The 19,436-nt window shown below is 42.2% G+C and overlaps 1 protein-coding gene and 1 non-coding gene across 2 annotated transcripts; both read left to right on the forward strand.

Moving 5' to 3' along the window:
- Positions 1–1,542: 1,542 nt before the first annotated feature.
- On the forward strand, positions 1,543–15,124 carry TMCO5A (transmembrane and coiled-coil domains 5A). The gene is made up of 12 exons (XM_046652737.1): positions 1,543–1,574; positions 2,569–2,718; positions 3,141–3,261; positions 3,650–3,700; positions 4,422–4,493; positions 7,200–7,256; positions 7,709–7,768; positions 8,196–8,260; positions 9,666–9,720; positions 11,440–11,480; positions 12,818–12,922; positions 14,926–15,124. The coding sequence occupies exons 1-12, from the start codon at positions 1,543–1,545 to the stop codon at positions 15,122–15,124; spliced, it is 1,008 nt and encodes a 335-aa protein (XP_046508693.1).
- Positions 11,848–11,951, forward strand: LOC124236542 (small nucleolar RNA U13). Its single transcript, XR_006887776.1, has one exon. It is a non-coding gene; the product is annotated as a small nucleolar RNA U13 (small nucleolar RNA).
- Positions 15,125–19,436: the final 4,312 nt, after the last annotated feature.

Raw genomic sequence — 19,436 nt, forward strand, 5'->3', positions numbered from 1 at the left:
TCAAAGGAGTAGCTTTGGGTTTCATGCCTCCTCTTGGTCATCCTGGATCTACTGGCCTTTCGGGTTGCGTGCTGGTCCATCCCGCTGATGACCATGGACCTTGCTATTGCTGGTGATTGTGAGGCCTGCGGATTCTGTGTCCACCTCAGCACGACCTAAGGTCTCCAGTTCACTAGGCCTCCTAACATCTACACCACACTTTGGGGTCTGGGAACGCCCAGCTGCTTTCTCTGCATCCTCTATTTAAAATAGCAACAACTTCCCTCCCACGTAAATAATACTCACTACTTTTCATCTTACCTCCTTCACTAATTTATTTCTTCATAGCATTCTCTTCTTTTATCACACCAAATAAAATAAATTTACTCATTTACTTTGTTCCTAGTGCTACCCACCCACACATACACACACACTCTAAAATGGAATTTCCGTGAGGGCAGGTCCTCTTTTGCCGGTTTTTTCACTCTCTCTCCCTAGTGTTTAGAACAGTCCCTAGCATTCATAGGTGCTCTTTCAATGTTTCAAGGTTTTTAGAATGAATGAGTTGTTAGTTGGCTATATTATGGGATTAGACTGCTAGCCTTAGGACCCAGAGTTCCCATATTAGTCACACATGGGCAGGGAGGGAGCTCAATCTGCCAGAGAAATAAAAGATAGGGTCTACCCCTTCATACTACCCAGAAATCAGATCCATTGAACCTACTGCTACCAAGCGTAGACTCAGCCATGAAACACACAAACCCATGGAGGCTCTGAACTCTGCACAAATGGTGAGAAACCATTGCCACCCACCCCACTGTGACACGTTGCTCCACCCATCCTATGTCAATAGCAGAATTATGACTCCTCGGAAGGTTCTGAGATTCTACTGGATGGTTCCAGTGGGGAAAGATTAGATTCTTCAGAAGCTAACTGACTAGGGCAGAATCAGGAAGACCACACGCATCAGAAGGGAAGTAGAGTTTATCAAAGAAATGGAGAAAAAGAGGAAACTAAGGGGCAGAATGATCCAAATTACTTACTGTTGCTTGGTTTTTCTGAGCCCTATTTAATTCTAAAGATCTTAATATCTGGAGATTCTTGCAGAGGCCAGACTATAAAGCAAAAAGATGCTTGTCAGAGCCGTTATACGCTACATCCATGTCCCTGGGGCCTTAAGGAAAGCAGCTGGGCCTAGAGCAAAAGAGGACATAAGAACAATTGATAACCCCTATTGATTCTTACGGTCATGTATAAATTTCCAAAGGGTTTTGTGTTGGTGAGCCATCTCTGAATAGATCTGCTAGCAGGACATCTATTGAACTTTCAGAATCATCCCTATGTCCTGACGGTATCCTCACAGAGACATAGTCAGATCGTGGGCAGAAAAGTCAGAAGGCTGGGTTTTGTCATGGCCGAAATGTGGGGGTTGGAGGGAGGAAATCAGTTAATTTAATTTCATTCCCATCTTCTGGGACTCTTGGCTAGTTACTCTGTTTCATAAATGCACCCATGTCCCCAATTCATTAGATACGTCGCTGTTCGTATTTTAGGGAATCTACAATGGAAGAACACAAAGATCAGCCAGATTCTGAGTAAGTAATCATGTTTATGCAAAGCCACAGCCAAGACCAAGGTATGAAGGGAGGCTGCCATTGATGGCTTCCCTCGTCTTCTAGTCTGCCTCTCTTCTTCTACCCCGTCTGTCCATCCCCCGCTGCGCTCCACACCTCGCACTCCGTGCCCTCCTGAAGTTACAGCTATTGTAAAGCCCTCATCCAAGCCAGCCCTTCCAAGGCAGGACTCTTACCCTTCATTCCTACTCAGAACGAAAGTCCCTCTGCCTTACTACCTTATTCCCAGTTAATCATTTTGAAGACAAACCAATTAATTAATTGACACACAAGAAAAAGAAAAGTTTGTTGAGAGCTTCCCACATGTCTTTTCTAGATTGCTCTAGCATTACCATTATTTCCTTCAAATTTACTTCAAAAAACACGCTTGCATTCTTGAAAGTGAATGCCTGGATCTATCTGTCTGTGCTCAGCTGAGTGAGTCCCACGGTAGATTCTCAAGCTTTGCAGCAGGCAGTGGAGAAGTTTTGAGATGGTGGAGGGAGGGAAAGACTGGAGCCCTGCCTGCTGGTGGAAATGTCCGTGGCTCTGCATGAAGCCGGCCCCAACCGTAAGCGATGTGCCAGCTGCCTGGATAAAAGTACTCAATAAAAGTGCATTGCATGGGCAGATTTTCTGAACAATTTGTCTGAGAAAACATTCTCTCCAATGCAAGAGGTTACTTAAAGATGCAAAGCTTCTCCTGGAGCCAGAGCAGAGGTGCCCTATTATGTTGAGCACCTTGGCCAAGAAAAGCCTGGGAAAGACTTCCCCTTGCTGACTGAATTGAGAATTATTGAAAAAAAGTGGAGAGCATGATTAAGAAATATAATTTCCTAAGAATGAGAATGGAAAGGTATGCTCTCAGAAACAGCCAGATTAATGAATTACACATCTTCTAGATATCCCCTTTGGCCCAAAGATTATCGACCTTAAGGTAACTGACTCTTGTTCATTTGGGGGGCTGAGTCTATAGGTCAGAGAAAGTGGAAATCTTAAGACTGGCCCAGTCAAAGAGGAACATTAATAGTTTGAACATGGACCTTGAAAGGGATATGCAGAGAATAGACGAAGCAAATCAGGAACTTCTTCTCAAAATCCATGAGAAGGAAGAGGAGATTCAGAGGTGAGTGTTGGGGTTTCCTGAGGGAAGTTCACAATCTAAAGGATAGAGTGGAGGAGAAGACACGAAACGGAACTTTCCTGCTTGCTCTCGAGACCTATATCTTGTACAGCAAAAGTTTCTTCTTCATTCTTTGGCATTTCTCTGTGGCTCACACCTTGAAATAGAGCACGTTTCAAAGAGATTCCTAAAAGACTGGGTGATATTTACCCGAGTTATAAAAACACTGGGGGGTTTGACTTGGGAATCAGGGCACTCTTCCTTTTCCTGCCTTTAAAGTGATTCTGATTCTAAGGATCCAGGAAAGAAGGGGTTCCAACTTGAGATTCATGTTTATTCTCATTGAAGTACCCTTAAAACTGACATATGGGTTGTATCAGTTCTGAAACCGCCAATTCCTCAAAGTGTGTGCTTCTGTCCCCCAGGCTGGAAAGTGAGATCACTGAGACCAAAGACTCGGCGGAAGACAAGGAGTGGGAGGAGATCTGCACCCCGATGGAAAGGGAAAAAGCCTTGCAGGAGCTGGAAGAAGAAACGGGCAGACTTGTAAGCAAGAAGCTGGGAAGAGCCATTGAGAGGTTTTATTCCTCATCCTGTCTCGCATCAGCGGTCAGATCAGCTCCTCTTTTTACATACAAAGACTAGTCAACTTAGAAGTCATGGCAGAATGTGTCCCCACGTGGCAGGGCATGTGTGGAGGGCAAGGCTTCCTTGGTAATATTTAATATTGGGAAGCCCTGCAAGTGGGCGTCTCTATCCATGGTAAACTGGTGGGTATATATTTAGATCAAACCACAGGTCCTACACCTGACATTATGCAGTCAGAGTTACTGCAGGAAAATATCACCAGAGTGAAATGGAGAACAATCAACTGGATAAAGACGATGGGGTTGTGCACATGCACACTTAATACTCTGCTGCTTTCTCTCAACAGGAAAGGAAGAATGAGACTCTGGTCCACAGTATAACAGAACTTCAAAGAAAGGTGGGTTGGGGTTCTTGTGTTGTCCAGCATCCCCACGGCAGACCCAGTCATCAAAGAGGCAAGGGAGGGAAAATGATCGAGAGGGACCCCCTCCTGTCAGAGTAGCCTGTGCTGGGCATGGCGGTTCTGCTCCACTCTCTTGAGTCTGAGCCTCACACCTCAATGCTTGGAGTTTCTCTGCAAGCTCAGGGGAGAGGAGCCAATGAGGTATTCAGTGATCCTGTGGGTTCTCCATTCTAACTCAAGAAAATGGATTCCAACAGATACTCTCTTGAAGTGACTGACTGGGACCTTTGTGATGAGAATTTAATTTTACTTTCAGCCGAGACTTTTAAAACTACTTAATTCTCAAGAATTTCCTTTTCCTTGTTCCGTCATTCCCTCTACTTCAACTCCTGCTCAGAATACAGTGGGCGTCCCATGATTACCCTACTCTCTAACCCATGCCTGCAGCCCTGTGTGACCCAGCATGGATTAAGGGTTCACGGACATGCTCCTGCCTTGAGTGGACTCTAGCTTTGGTGGCCAAGACAAGTGAGAAGAAGAAGGTAGAATAAAGATATTTCCAAGGGCACCAAGTACCCACCAAGGGACCATCTGCTGGCAGCTTTTATCAAGGCCAAGTTACTGGCCTGCACGCCAGAGAATGTTGTTGTCTTCTATATTTTGTACTTGATGTATTTTTCATTTGAAGTGTATTTTCTTTTATCTGAAACCGTAGCTTACAAGCAAATTACCTAAGACAACCAAGTGTGAACCAGGCAATCTAAACGGAACCCCAGAAGAGTTAAAGGTAAATGAAAAAGCAGTTTTGAGTGGGTCTGGGCTATGTGACCAGGACTGTTTCCACTTGAAGTCAAAGTTGAGATAAATTCTGTGTAGTTTTAGCCCACGTTAGGCTTAAGCCTGGGACGCTGAGTACTGAATTCTCCTCTGCCCTTAGTAGGGCATTTCACGCTGAAGTCATGTGTTTTGTTCTTGCTTCCATCAGGAAGAGCAGAATACAAACGCACAAATGCGTACACGACATTGGGGGCAGCGGAAGTTCCCGGTTTAACCCTCAGCCCCAGCGCTTACCATGGTACATGAAGTGGGGCAGTTTCATCAGCTCCTCCAGCCTCAGTGTGAAAATTGAATGAAATCGTACATGTAAAATACTCTTTCCTTTGTTTGGAGTGTAAAACTCCTGAAAAGTCACATCATTTTAAAGTGATTCTTTAAAAATCTGGCTTAGGCATATGTATGAATTCATAGCGGCAGAGCCAGGATTGTAAATCCACTGTGGCTAGGCAATTTACACACCCTGTCGTTGATTCCAACCCAGAAAAGGATTGGCCACTCAGGTATTCAGTGACATCCCCCTGCTAAGCACATCGTGCAGTGCTTAGCATTTCTCTAATTTGTTTTCCGGAGTTAAGAACTCGGGCACAACCACACCCATCTGATCAAACACTCCAGAAGAACTAGAGACTTATTTTATTCAGACAGCAGATACAATTTTTACTTGATACTTTCTGTAGACTTGCATCTTTGTCCTTGCCTTACCTAATTTCTCTTTAGCTTCTTCAGCACACCCTTAAGCCCATACTGTGTGTATCAAGCCTCTGAAGCTATGGACACACTGAAAATAGAAACAGAAAAGGAAAGGATAGAGAATTACTCCCCTATCTTCTGTTGACCAAATCAGTGTTGATGGCCACAAAACAACAGGAAGTCCAAAGCCACCAAGCAAGCTGGCTTGGCCATGCTCATTCCAGAAACTTATCTGGACAGAAATAAATCTGGAGCCTGCATGTACATTGCGAAAAAACTGGAGCTGAGGCTAGAAAGGATTGTGGAGCTCCTCTTCTGTCCTCGTCACATAGCTGCAGCACTCAGCAGATTCAGGGTCTTCCTTCTCCTGAGGCTAAGAAGTTCTCCTGACAGCGAGCCCGCCAGAATCCAGTGGTGACACTTTAAGTCTGGCTGTGCTGGCTAAGTCAGCAGAGCTGAGCTGATAAAGTATGGATAGAGAGTTCCAGGCATTGTCAGAACAATGGCCATTATTTTCCTGGCAGCAATCAGTTCAGCCCTAAAGAGTTCTAGAGTCTTATTAACTCTTGCCCACCTATTTTGTAGAATTCTCAGGTGATATTTCTAATTCTATGAAATATACAGCATCTCTTTTGCTCCTGTTCCTCTTACATACTGGTGATCAGTTCAGTAGTTTAATGAGATACCTGCTTCAACTCCTTGTAACTCAGACCACTGTCTTAAAAATATAGCCCTTAGCACATTTGGCTGTCTGGCCTTAAAGGTAATTGACTGGAGGGGAAAGGAACAGTTGGAAGAGTCCAGATAAGAAGTAATGGTACCTAGACGAAAGTGGGAAAAACAGAGCTGAAAAGGAAGGAAAGAAAGATACCCACAGATCATATCCCAAAAGGCCTCTATTCTTCTCCGTCTACTGCTGCTTTTCCTACCCCCGTTTGCAAGCCACCATAACCCCCACCTGGATGCAGAGGGAGCCTCCTGACTAGTCTCCCTGTTTCTACTCTTTCCTGAAAAATCTACTTTCCACACATGGAAAAGATCCTTCTTTAAAAACACAAAACAGACTGTGTCTTTTCTACTTCAAGCTCTCTCCTGGCTTCTCACTGCAATTAAAATAAAGAGCCAACTCCTTCTAGAAGCTATAAGACCCTACATAATCTCGTCCATGTCTACCTTTCCCCACCTCACCTCCTTTTTACCAGACTGCCCATATGCTCCAGCCACATAACGGCTTCATGCAGACCAAATTTGGGCGACTTCACGGTCTCGGCTCTCGCTGTAACCTCTACATGGAACATATTTCTTCCAGATCTCCATTTGATTAATTTTTATCATGTAGATTTCAGCTCAAGTGTCATCTCATCAGAGAGGTCTTCGCCAACCACCTGTAACAGCTCTCACATCATCACTCACTCTCATCACATTACTGTTTTTATTTCCTTCATGGCACTTATTATCAGGTTGATTGTTACATCCCGTGTCAGCTCCATGAGGCAGGCAGACAGCCTATCAATCCTGTTCACCATTGTATACTCGGTATTCCCCATCACTCCAGCATAGTGACCAATAGAATATAGGCTTTCATCAAATATTTAAAGGAAAAGAGGGAAGATGAAATACAGGGAGGGAGAAAGTGAGTCATGAATATATAAAAAGAAAAGGAAAAGAGAAGTTTTTCAAGATTAACACTTTTTCTAAGAGAAATAGCTAGGAAAGAAAGAAGCTAAGAATTGAAGTTTATGGATGAAGGGAGCACTGATGAATGCTAAGGGGTCCAGAGGGTAGAAAAGCAGGTTCACCAGGCAGCTGCAAAGGACACTGGATGGTTTGACTCCCTTCCATCAAAAGACATCTGAACTGGTGCCTGACGCAAGTCAGTCGCCTGTGAGAAAGCCTTTGAGACAGATTTTAGAATGGGATTCCGTTTTCACCTTGCTGAGCTATGGTTCTCCTCCCCTTTCTATAGGTTAAGTTACAACAGTTGGAAGCTTCCTATGCAGACCAAGAGAAGGAGCTGGCCAAGGTAATGAGAGGAGGAACTTCAATGTTACTTCTCCCAAGGGAAAGGAAACTTGATCCTCCGTCAGACCATCTGATACATTCCTCAAGTGACTGGGTTATAATAAGGTTCGGGATCCAGACCACTACGGGGCCAAGGAGGGCATGAAGAAAACAAAGACGAATACACTCCTCTAGATTACCTGCTCTAACAGTTTTACAGGATCCGTTCCATAATCTATATCTTTCACAAATCAGTATCTATTCTTCTCCCCACTATCCCCAAACAATTCCCATTGGGACTGTAAAATATAGCTTGTTTATCCTCAAAAAAGCAAATGAGTTCATATGTACTAAACTTACTTAGAACAATTAGAAAACCATATTTACAGTCCAGGACTTAGGAGGAAATGAGCATCCTCTTGTTCTTCCAGCGATGTACTGAGAGAAATTTAAGACTGAATTTTGGCTTCCCAGGTCCTGGAAGACTACGCATTGGTGGCCCAGCTCTGTGAGGATCAGGCCCTCTGCATAAAGGTAGCGTTCTCAGTGAAGAGGTAGGAAAGGGCTTGTTAAGGTACAGGGTGAAATGAAAGCAGGCTTTTCAAAGAATACTGTCTGGAACAACTTTAACTCTTCAAGGTGGCGCCATAAAGGGACTTTAAGGTCCTTGACACTCCACCATCAACATTATTCTATTACTTCCCTGGTCTCCTAACCTCTGAGCTTCCAAATGAATAATGAGCACTTTTCCTATTGATAATCCCACCTGCCCAGGGACGTGCCCAGTAGTGAAGCGTAGTGAGAGATGAGGAGTGGTGGTGGGTGGGGTCCAGGAAACGACATAGAGGGGCAGTGGGAGTAGCAAACATTCATGTCACAGTGTGATGATATGTGCTTATTATGATTAGAAAAACCGTAAAGCTTCTAATTAGCAACTGTGGTTTTTTCTTTCTCTTTGAAGAAGTACCAGGAAACTCTGAGGAAAATAGAGGAAGAACTGGAGACCCGGTTCCTTGAGAGAGAAGTGTGAGCTTTGGCAAACACAGGAACCTCCTGGTTTTGGTGGTAACTCCATCTCAGCCTGGGCCAGAGCAAACCTTTCTCCGACCAATTCCTGTGTGGAATTGAGTGAGCCCAACACCACGTACCTTTCCCTCTGTTCATGATCTGGCTGCCCCTACTAACCCACACCAACTTTAAAACACAGGTCCTTCCCCCACCCTTCTTAAAAGACTCAGAAAGGCATCTCCCTTCATAATTTTATCACCATTTGATATATTATATATTAAATATATCACCATATTTTATCACCAAATTTTATAAATTTGGGTTTATATTAAGGGCAGGAACGTGAGCCTTAAAAAAGGATCAGGCACCTTGATAAGAAGGGCATTCCTTATATTTCACAGAAAAGGCCTTGAAACTGATACCTTCCTCACTTCCCCCAATATCCAGAATCTCAACCATAAAGAATAGGGATGAAACTAATCTCTAGACACACACTAAGGCTACCACATTGTAAAACTCAAACTGTATACTATATTAAACTATGAACATTGCTAATTAGAAATAAGAAATAAGAGCAAAGCCCCCCCGAAAAGTACTTCTTGAGTTTGTCAGAAAAACCTAAATAGTGAGAAACCAAACCCAAAAACCTCGCTTCCATTTCTTGACCCTCTTTAGAAGTTAAAACTTAATTCAGTCAAGAAGTATTTCTATTTATTAAGTATTTTGGAATCTTGGGATCAAGAGAAAGAGACCCAAACTGCATATAGCCTCTAAATAGGCCAGGTCGACATAGGCTAAGGACCAGGACTCGGATGTTCTCACCCTTAAAGGACACCTTCAGGTCTCCCTAGATCCTTCCTGAACATTAAGTATGGCTTGACTGCTAAGCTAAGATTCTAGAACAGGGCTGCCCAATAGAACTTTCTGTGCTGTCCAATAGGTAGCCACTACTAGCCACCTACTGAGTACTTAAAATATGGCTAATGAGGAACTGATTTTTTTAATTTTAATTAACCTAAATGTAAATAGTCACGTGTAGCCACTAGCTAAAATAGCAGACAGACTATCTTTAGAATATAAAACTTTGTTTTATTTTTCGTGAGGAAGATTGGCCCTGAGCTAACATCTGTTGCGAATCTTCCTCTCTCTTTTTTTTTCTTCTCCCCAAAGCCCCAGTACATAGTTGTAAGTCCTTCTAGCTCTTCTTTGTGGGATGCCTCTACAGCGTGGCTTGATAAGTGGTGTGTAGGTCTGCACCCAGGATCTGAACCGGTGAACCCCGAGCCACCAAAGCGGAGTGTGTGAACTTAACCACTACACCACTAGACCAGCCCCATATAAAACTATTTTTAAATAACCATCATGTAGTACGAATATTTGAGTGTACCTTATTCATTCCCTATCTTGGTTCCCTTCCCCTTAGATCAAAAGTCTTGAGCATGTCTGCAAGAAAAAAGCATAACAGCCAAAATAATAAGGTAAGCGTTCCACTCCATCTTCAGCTTCTCTCAGTGTCATTGCCTTTCAAAGGAGTTTCCAAAACACCAAATATTTACCAGTCTTCCCATGTGCATTTTCCAAGCATAGTACCAGATGTAATTCCAAAGCATTATAACCCTAAACAAACAAAGAGGGTGCTAAGGAACAATTGTCTTCCCTCCCTTACAGCCATGCAAATGACATGTTCTCAAAAAGACAGCCTAAGATCTAAGAGAGTTCAGAATGGAAGCAAAAAGGAACATTAACTGAGGATCTACTCTATGGAGAGGAGGCCAACACACGATGCATACACCCTTCCCCCAATTCCCACAATGACATATTTCTTTCCTGATGATCCCAACATGGTCCCAAATCTTTCACAACACAGAGCACCAGGGTATCTATCACCATCAGAGTTGGTCCTGTGCATTAAAACATAAGTCATTGCTTCTTGATGATACAGCTTCAGTGTCTGTTCGTAGTTAACATCCTGACAGCACCGGCACATAGGCAAAGGAAATGGAATTGGATGCAGAGCGCCAGGCCTCTTGGATTGCTTGGTGTCTTGTGGCAGCAAGTACATAAGGCTAAGAGAGAAACTTTTGTTGGATTTTAATTTTGTAATTTATATTAGCTTTAGAGCCAAGGCTGATATTCACTAGAAAATTTATGTCATTGAGACTTACGGTCTTCAAAATATCAGAAAAGAGATGTCATCTCTTCCTTACAAGCAAATATCAACAATCGACCATTGTCCTTCAGGTCATTTGGATGTTTGGATATATGTTAGACCATGTCCACAGTTACTATGGTTCTCATTGTTCTGAACAAGTTATTCTGGTCCCAAGTTTGCATATTTCACTCAGCAAACAGAACTCCTGAAATTAACTGGACACCACCTCTCTAGAACCAAGCTTGGCGTGCTCCTGATATGTACACCACCTATTCCCAGTTGTTCATCAAAGCATTCCTTCTAACCACCTATCAGAGAAACAACAGAGTTGTCTTCATCAAGATTATCAGAGTTCTGTGGTGGTTCAATGACATAAGATGCTTGAGTAATTTTTGTAGAGGCTCCCTGAGCAACTGACCAGGTAGCATGCCACTTAATCTTATTCAAGCTATAGAACAAAATTTGTAACCCAGAAAGTTTCTGTCTAATTCCAATTCTGCAAACCTCATTTCCACAATTTTAAATATAGTCATAATTCCTCTTCCTTTCTATTTCACAAGGAAGTTAAAAGGAAAATGAAAAAACTGAGAAACTACTTTGGAAAAGAGATGCTACAGAAATCCAGGATATACTCATCTTAACATTTTTATAGTTTTTAAAATTATCTCTTAGAATATGTTTGTGTGGCTTTCATAGCCTGTAAACTCCTCTAAGGATCACTGGCTAAGTAGAAGTTAAGGGTGTAATTCAGAGAGCCCAGAACGTGGATTCAGAAGACCCATGTTCCAGGCCTGGCCCTGCCACTTACTAGCTGTATGACCTTGGGCAACATACTTTACCTTTCTTTGCCTTCGTTTATTCCTAACAGTATATAAACAGGTAACAAAAGATTAGATTTGAAAATTTCATCTGCTTATGCATATGAAAAAATTATAAAATATTATCTAAATATAAGATTTAACTAATGGCTCACTGAGTATTATTTGACAGTGATGGTAGCTTCCAGAAATTACTTGTTTATCAATGGCCTTTCTTCTTCTCCCAGGATATTTCTCTGCATAAGAAGGGAACACGGTTCTGTAGAAGGTAAGTAAATATCTTTGAGTAAAGTTTCTGGAAAACTGGGAATTCTCCTTAGCCATCCTGGAAGACAGCAAAGTCTCGATAAGGAGAACCTTGTAAACACACACACACACACAGAGTAAAGTCAACAAACTAGTGTCATCAATGACTACCTTTCTCAGTTCTAATGTTATGAGTTCCTTGTCCAAAGGCAATTAGAAATCTCAGCTTTCCAGTATTAGAAGCCGATTGCCTAGTAGTAATCAGAAATAGGAATCTTACGGTAAAAGAGATGTGGCAAATCTCATACTTACTCCCTTTCCCTTTAACAATTTGAATTAGCTTGAGGTATCTGGTTTCCCAGTAGCATCAGTGCATTAGAAATGGGGAGATCCTTCCTGGTTCATAAGCATTCCAGATTAGGTTTTCACGCTATTGTGTGAGATGAGTCTAGCTCAGATCTTGTTACAATGTCAGCACATTACTCCTTTGATGTGAAAGAAGAAATTTAAATACAAAAAGAACTTCTAAATGCAAGTATACCACTGCCTAACAGCAGATAAAAGAGAGAGAAAATGATTGTGAAAAAGAGACAGCACCTAACAGTATCCGGCACATAATAATTGCTCAAAAATACTTGTTAAACTGAATAAGAATTCAAGATTCAAACAACTGAGTGGATCTTAGTCCTGAGGGAATCACTGTGATAGCAAAGTAAAATTGGTATTCAAGAAGTCCGTGCATTTTCAAGAAAAGGTCAAATTATGTTCAATATAATCTGTGTAAGAAGACATAGAGAAACATATATTCAAAGTGGTATGAAATATGATTTAGAAAAAATTCCATCAAAATGGTTAACATAAAATTATTGGTGCTTAAAGGTCAGTTCCAATTGTCTGGAAAATTTGCTTAAGGGGGATACCCTTCCTATCAGATGAGTGAAATATTACATATTTCGACATCCCTAAATACAATGTTCCCAGAACAAGTGGCAGAAATTTCCCTTGAACTCCTACGCTGTCTTGGCACCTATACTTTAACACCAGTGCCCTGCATGGAATTGCCCATGTGGACCCCCAGGATAAGAACGTCTGCCTCAAGGAGCGTTGGTATCCTGAAGAGAACCTGACGACATCCTGCACGTCTAGCTCGTCACCTCAAACTACAGATGTCTTTCCTCTTGTTCTGTTCCAATATCCTGGGGGGCACTGGCATATTAGGCACTGACTCAAGAGATAAGAAAGCTTGGCTATCCCTAGGATTTTCCCTGGGAATATCATTCCAGAATCTTCTCATGAATATTTTATCCAGCTTCAGGGAGAATGGTAGAAAGAAGTCTGTAAAGGGCTTCCTGATTGTAGGTCTGACCAAGATGCTGTACTAGAATGGATCCTGGCTCCTGTCACTGAGAGTAACTCTAGAGGAAAATTTAAGAAAAGTCGTGGGGAAGGGGCTACTTTTGACTGGTGAGTGGAGGTGGGTAGTGAATTTGTCCTGGGGCAGGAGAGCCCAGCACAGCTGGATAAGAGTAATATCGAAAAGGATGCAGTGCAGGTGTGCACACACAAATCATATTAAAACCCCAAGGGCAAAATAATTCATCAGTTAAAGAAGAAATCAGACCACAGAGGGAAATTTATAGAAATTTATTAGGAAACATTAAAAGTAACATGAATGAAAGAAGAGAAATATCATAATTATGGGTAGAGAGCCTTAATATCAAAAATATATCAATGGTCTCCAGAGGACTAATAAAGTCAATTCGATTCCAATCAAACTCCCCAAAAGATTTTTCATGGAATTGAATAAAATGATACTAAAATATACCATATATGGAAGAGTAAAGATAATTTTCAAGAAAGGCTAGGAGGGAGGGACATGCCTTTCCAGATATGAAGATTTACTGTGACACCACAGTAATTATGACAGTGTGGTATTGCCACAGGAAGAGGAAAATTGAGCAGTGGAATAGAACAAAGAGCTCACAAACAGTGCAAATACAGAACTTTGACAAATCACAGCGATTATGTGTGGAAAGGAAAGGAAGAATTGTCCAATAAATATGGTGGGGAAAAATGGTTTTCCAGATGAGAAAAAACATGACATTGGATCACTGCTATACAGCATATACGAAAAGCCAGCCCAGATATGTTAAGGAACTAAATGTCTTTTAAAAAAATCTTTAAAACTCAGCATTAGTTAGCTACTGCTGCATAACAAATTACCCCAAACTCAGTGGCTTCAAACAACAAACACTTATAATCTCGCAGTTTCTGTGGGTCAGGAATCTGTGAGCCACTTAGCCAGGAGGTCCCAGCTCAGGGTCTGTTATGAGGCTGCAGTGAAGATGCTGCTCAGAGTTACAGTCATTGGAAGGCTTATCTGAGCACAGAGGATTTATTTGCAAAGTAGTTTACTCAGACTTCTGGCAAGTTTTGCTGGTTGCTGGCTGGAGATCTCAGGTCCGCATCACATGGACTCTCCACAAGGCTGCTTGTGTGTCCTCGCCACGTGACAACTGACTTCCTTCTGAAAGTAAGGATGAAGCTACAATGCCTTTAGTATGTATCTGGGAGGCACACACTGTCATCTCCATGACATTCGATTCTTTAGAAGCAAGTCATTAAGTCCGGTCCACACTCCAACGGAGGGCAATCTCTTGAGGGGAGGAGTATCAAAGAATTGGTGGATGTATTTTTAAACCAGCATAAACTCTTGACAGAAAATAAGATTATCTTTTAGACCTTGAGGTACAGAATGTTTTTTTAAACAAGATGCAAAACTCATTGATTCTAATGAAAGAAAATGTAGATAAACTAGGCCTTATTAAATTTAATAGCTTTTGTTCTTTAGTACCTTAGAGCGAGTGAAAGTTATAAAGTAGAGGGAAGATATTCAAAATACACAATATGGAAAAGGATTCATATTAAGAACATCTAAAGAACTCCTACAAATCAATAAGAAAAGCCCAAGCCACCTAGTAGATAAATGGCAAGGGGAAACACATAAGACCAAAAAGCCTATCATTGTTCATGAGGGAAATGTCAATTAAGACCATAGTGAGATATCACTTTACACCCATTTGATTGGCAAAATGTTAAAAATCTTATGATATCAAGTGCTGGAGAGGATATGGATCCACAGAAACACATACCCTGCTGGAGGGGTATAAATTGGTGCAACTACTTTGGAAAACAATTTTCCAAAATAAAAATAAACAAAAAAGATAGCTTCAGATAGTGATAAATCCTAAAAGAAAATAAAACACAGTGATGGGAGAGAAAGTAGCTGGCAGACCAGCACGTAGGAAGGCGCTGCCTTTATAAGAGGTTGTTGGGAATAGACACAACAATTCGTGGGAGACATTTGAACATCAAGAAGGAGCCAGCCATGCTTTTAGGTATGACTTATTATCTTGTTCCCGATTTTCTAACCTCTGGTTAACGGTTTCTTGGCTTTCTCTTTTCAGGATTTTTCGATATCTCTTTTTCACCATCCTATTTTTCATCAGACTGCTGGGCTACTTGTTTTTCCATATAAGTTTTATAAATCCAGATCTCCTTGTCAACATACTGCCCAAGATACTGAACAGGGGCATCCTGTGGAAGCTACGATGCTTTCTCTTTCCATCTCTCACTCTTGAGACAGAGGACATTTTACCCCACTGATCCCCCAGAAATATCCTTGAGCAAAAGAAGGCAAGTGGCGTCGGAGTCTGTAGACTAGGAGACGGCGGAACTTGTGGAGAGAAGAGGTTTTCTTCAGTTATCCCCTTAAGGTTTGCCTCCTCGATTACCGGCCCTCCCCATGTTGTCCCTCCAAGATTGACCTTGCCCAGTAAAGAGCTCTGTCAATAGATTTCTGTGGCTATACGGATAGTCTAAATCGTACCAGACAGTAAACAAACTAGACCATTTTTGGAATAATGTCATGAATGCTAAGCAAAATTAGAGTTGATCAATTCTTCTAGTGAATCTTAAAACTCTAAGAGACTGGATCCCTGCAAAGCAGAGGATTGCTCCCTGCTTATATTAGAACTCTGACTGCAAGTGACCTTAGTTTAAGCTAATTTATAAATTTACAGAAAAAAAAAAGTATTGCATCATACAACTAAAAATCTGGGGCTTTAGACATCCTTCTGGATCCAGAAGCCTCAAAGCAATGTCATCAGGATTTCATCTCTCTCCCTTCTTTCTTGGAATGGGTATTCTCTTCTAGCGGCAAGATGCTGCCAACAGCCTGTCTCATACTACCAGATTAGCGATCTTAGCAGAATGAAAAAGTCTTTTCCAATAGCTCCAGCAGGAAATTTCAGAGATTCTGAATTAGCTGGAGTCAGTTGCCTACCTCTGTCCCACAATCAATGTGGCCAGAGGAATGGGCGTACTCTGATTGGTCAAGCATGAATCCATGAATCATACGTCCAACTTCTTATAAGGGATAGGGGAGGAAAGGGAACAAGAAAGAGATAAGGGAGTCAGCCCCACCTAAACTATATGGAATGTGCTGCCCACAGGAAAAGGGGCTGGGTTCCCAAAGAATGGGAAAGGGATTCTGGGCAGGCAAAAGCAGACGTCCACTTAATCACCAGTTTTAGCCTTACACATAAACATCCAACTTTGGCAATTAAACAAACTCTTAAAGCTGTAGCTCATTTCATGTGTCTTCCTACCAGTAAAAATTTTAACTTCTCAAGATCATAGATTGAAATACTGGAAAACTACTACAAAGAACTCCATGTAAGTACCAGGTGAAGAATTAGGTCTCCAGGGCTAAAGTAAGCAAGGATTCTAGAGCAAATAGCATACGACAGATATAAACTGCTTCACACACTTAGGGTAACCTACATATGGTCACATCTCTTACTTTCCAATTAATTGCTGATGCATCCACATGCCTTATTAACAGGGTATACTCAAACTCCCTCTTGACGATTTCCCGCCCCCCTAAATTGTCAGGAGCCTTGACAGCTCTGAAGTCAGAGCAGGGAGGGGTCCTCCCAGCTTCCACACCAGCAGAGAACTAACTTTAAGACTCCTTAGTCCACTGTCATTGCTTCTTGAGGCCACACGATGTCACTGTTGAAAACCAGTCCTATACAGGTTGATCAAATAATTTATTGTCCAAACTGAGACACATCTGATAACAGAAAAGGACACTATTAATAATTATGCCAGGACAGGAGAAATCAGATAGGACTGTTTCAGCAAACCAGAAGGTATGGTCACAGTCCTGATATGCAGGACTGATGCGCAGTCCAGGATCCTGTTAACATGGTGCATTTTGCTGAGGCAGCTGGGTCCCATCCTTCAGCGTTAAATTCAGCCAAGGGTACCCCTTGCTTAGAGTCCCAGTGCCAGAACTCAAGGTGCACCTCTCCTTCCGTTCACATACCCAGCCCTCTGCTCCAGGGTCAAGTTCCTAAAGAATCAAGATTGGTTCCAGTATCTGCCACGCTCCCTCTTGCCTTCCCATCTGGGAAGTCAGCCTACTCTCAGGAGACTCATCCCACTAGAGGTCAGGAGGTCGGTCTCCAGACTCAACCGTTGAAATACAAGGGCCCAATGATCCCCTAAAAGGGAGGCTCCAAGGTACACACCTTCCCTTCCAGGCACTTTCCACTTTTCTGGAACTTCTGGCTCAATAGAGAGAGGCAGTATTCAAGCTGCACTTCATTTCTATGGTTAAACTTGGGTTTTCTAACACGGTATCAGCTGGTCTATCTAGCTAACATCTCTACATGTCTACATTTCAAAATAAGTATTGCTCAAAATGATGAGTTCATATTGCTCCTGATTGAGAGCAGCAGGGAAAGGAAGAGGACATTTCTTAAACCCCTAGTACTGTGTAGTGTTGGGGATATAAAGATAAAGAAGACTTCACATCTGTCCTTGGGAAGGTAGAAAGAAAGACAGACACATCACATGTGTGCATGATGAGTCCTTCAACAGAAAAATAGAGAAGGGAGTGATTCCCCATGCCTATGCCCAACAGGAGGTGACATCAGTTCCATAGATTATGCCAGTCTGAGAGAGAGGATGACATGGCAAGCACTAAATAACCTGACCATGTGTCAGTAAAGCCATTCTTTACTGACAGGCTAAAAGCATCTTCTATCCTAGATGAACATTTTAAAGAGAAGCAACAAACTGGAAGTACTAAAAAATTGAGCAACTTTCTTAATCTAGTAAATTGCCTAGAAGGGGTAAATTCTTTCTTAACTCCAGGCTTCAGAGAAAATTAAACCCTTTTCTTCTGGCAATTATTAGAGTAAGGCACAGACACTATAGTCTAACAATACAAATAACTCTGAGTTATTTACCTGGAGCTCTAAATGAAAATACCCTCCATCATGTCGATAAAGATCTGCCTTGCACGCACCATTCACTCCTGCACTGAATGGCAGCGCAATTCAGGGATTCAGTAGAATCTGGCAGTTTCTTTCCACGGGGTGGCCAATGCTGCATTGACTGGACTCCATTCTTGGCAGAAGAGAAAGATCAGGTGTGGCCGGCTCCTATTTACCAGCATCCCACCACATGATAGAACAAGAAATCCGTACCCTCTATACTCATGAATCTGAAACCTGGAATCATGAAAGAAAAAATCCTTTCCCTCATTGTGGTTTCAGAGTCATTTATGTTAAGAAAACTTTTAGAAAAATTTTCATTCATGTGTATTTCATTATTCATCATGATATTTTCTCTGCTGTCGCTAAGGGGAATAATGCTGAGAAAACACTTCAAAGCTATTGTCGAGGACACAAATCCCTAATGCCACCTTAAAGTCCACAGAATTTCCCTTTTTGTTGTTTAAAGTAAAGGTAAATGTTGACTGTATTGTTTGGGGTCATACCTGGAATACAGTAGCTGAGGGTGAGAAGTCAGACCACAGCCATCTGCTCAGAGGGTAAAGAGAGCCAACAAAAAACAACTGTTCTAGAAGGTAGAGAAAGTCAGAAAACGGTTTCCACCATGTAACATCATTACTGTAGAAGGAGAGGCTGTAGTATTTTAGACAGTTTTATTAAAAAGAAGAAGGAAGAGGAGGGAAGAAAGAGAGGGAAGGGAAAAAGAAAGGAAGAAAGAAAAATATGTTGTTCCCTTGCCTGTGTAAACTTTGGACAACTGCTGTTTTGGATGCCTTTATTTCATCACAGCTCCTTTAAAGTGGGTTCAAGTTTTCAATTTTATAATACTGAGAAGAAGTGGTCTTCTAAAGGCAAGTTTCAAAGGTTAAAATCACTGTTTTAGGGGCCTGCCCAATGACGTAGTGGTTAAGCTTGCGTGCTGCACTTCACACCTGGGGTTCACTGGTTGGGATCCCGGGCACGGACCTACACACTGCTCATCAAGCCATGCTGTGGCAGCATCCCACATACAAAATAGAGGAAGGCCGGCACAGATGTTAGCTCAGGGACAATCTTCCTCAAGCAAAAAGAGGAAGATTGGCAACAGATGTTAGCTCAGGGCCAATTTCCCCACCGAAAAAAAATAAATAAAACTATTTTAAAAATTGTTTCTGCTAAGGAGCAAAACTAATAGAAGCTCTTCTGTGTTTGCAGTGAAAACTGGGAAGGGAGTATTCATACGCAGTGTGGGGTCTGAGCCTGCCTAGAAATAAGTGTAGGGGAGGTAAGCTGCTGTCGGCTGGGCTGTCTTGCATCTCCTGCCGAATACTTACAGCTGAGACTGGCTGGCCGGGGCAGCAGCTGGCCTCCCAGTGTCTGGATCACTGCAGACAACAGAGCCGCCGGCCTTGGCTCTGGAGCCGTGCACATCTCTCCTGATTTGACCACGGCTGCACGGTTCCCTCAGGAACAGCAGAGGGCACTGTTGCATGGTTCACGCAGGATCTTCTCAGAAGCGATTTCTTCACACAGGGAAATGATACTCCTGCTAGGTACAGACCAGATGGAGGAAGGTTCATAACAATGGCAAATCTGTCCCATTTTTCACAGGTTCGTAGGCCAGAGCTGGG

Source organism: Equus quagga, chromosome 2, assembly GCF_021613505.1.
Source record: "Equus quagga isolate Etosha38 chromosome 2, UCLA_HA_Equagga_1.0, whole genome shotgun sequence".
Taxonomy (NCBI): domain Eukaryota; kingdom Metazoa; phylum Chordata; class Mammalia; order Perissodactyla; family Equidae; genus Equus; species Equus quagga.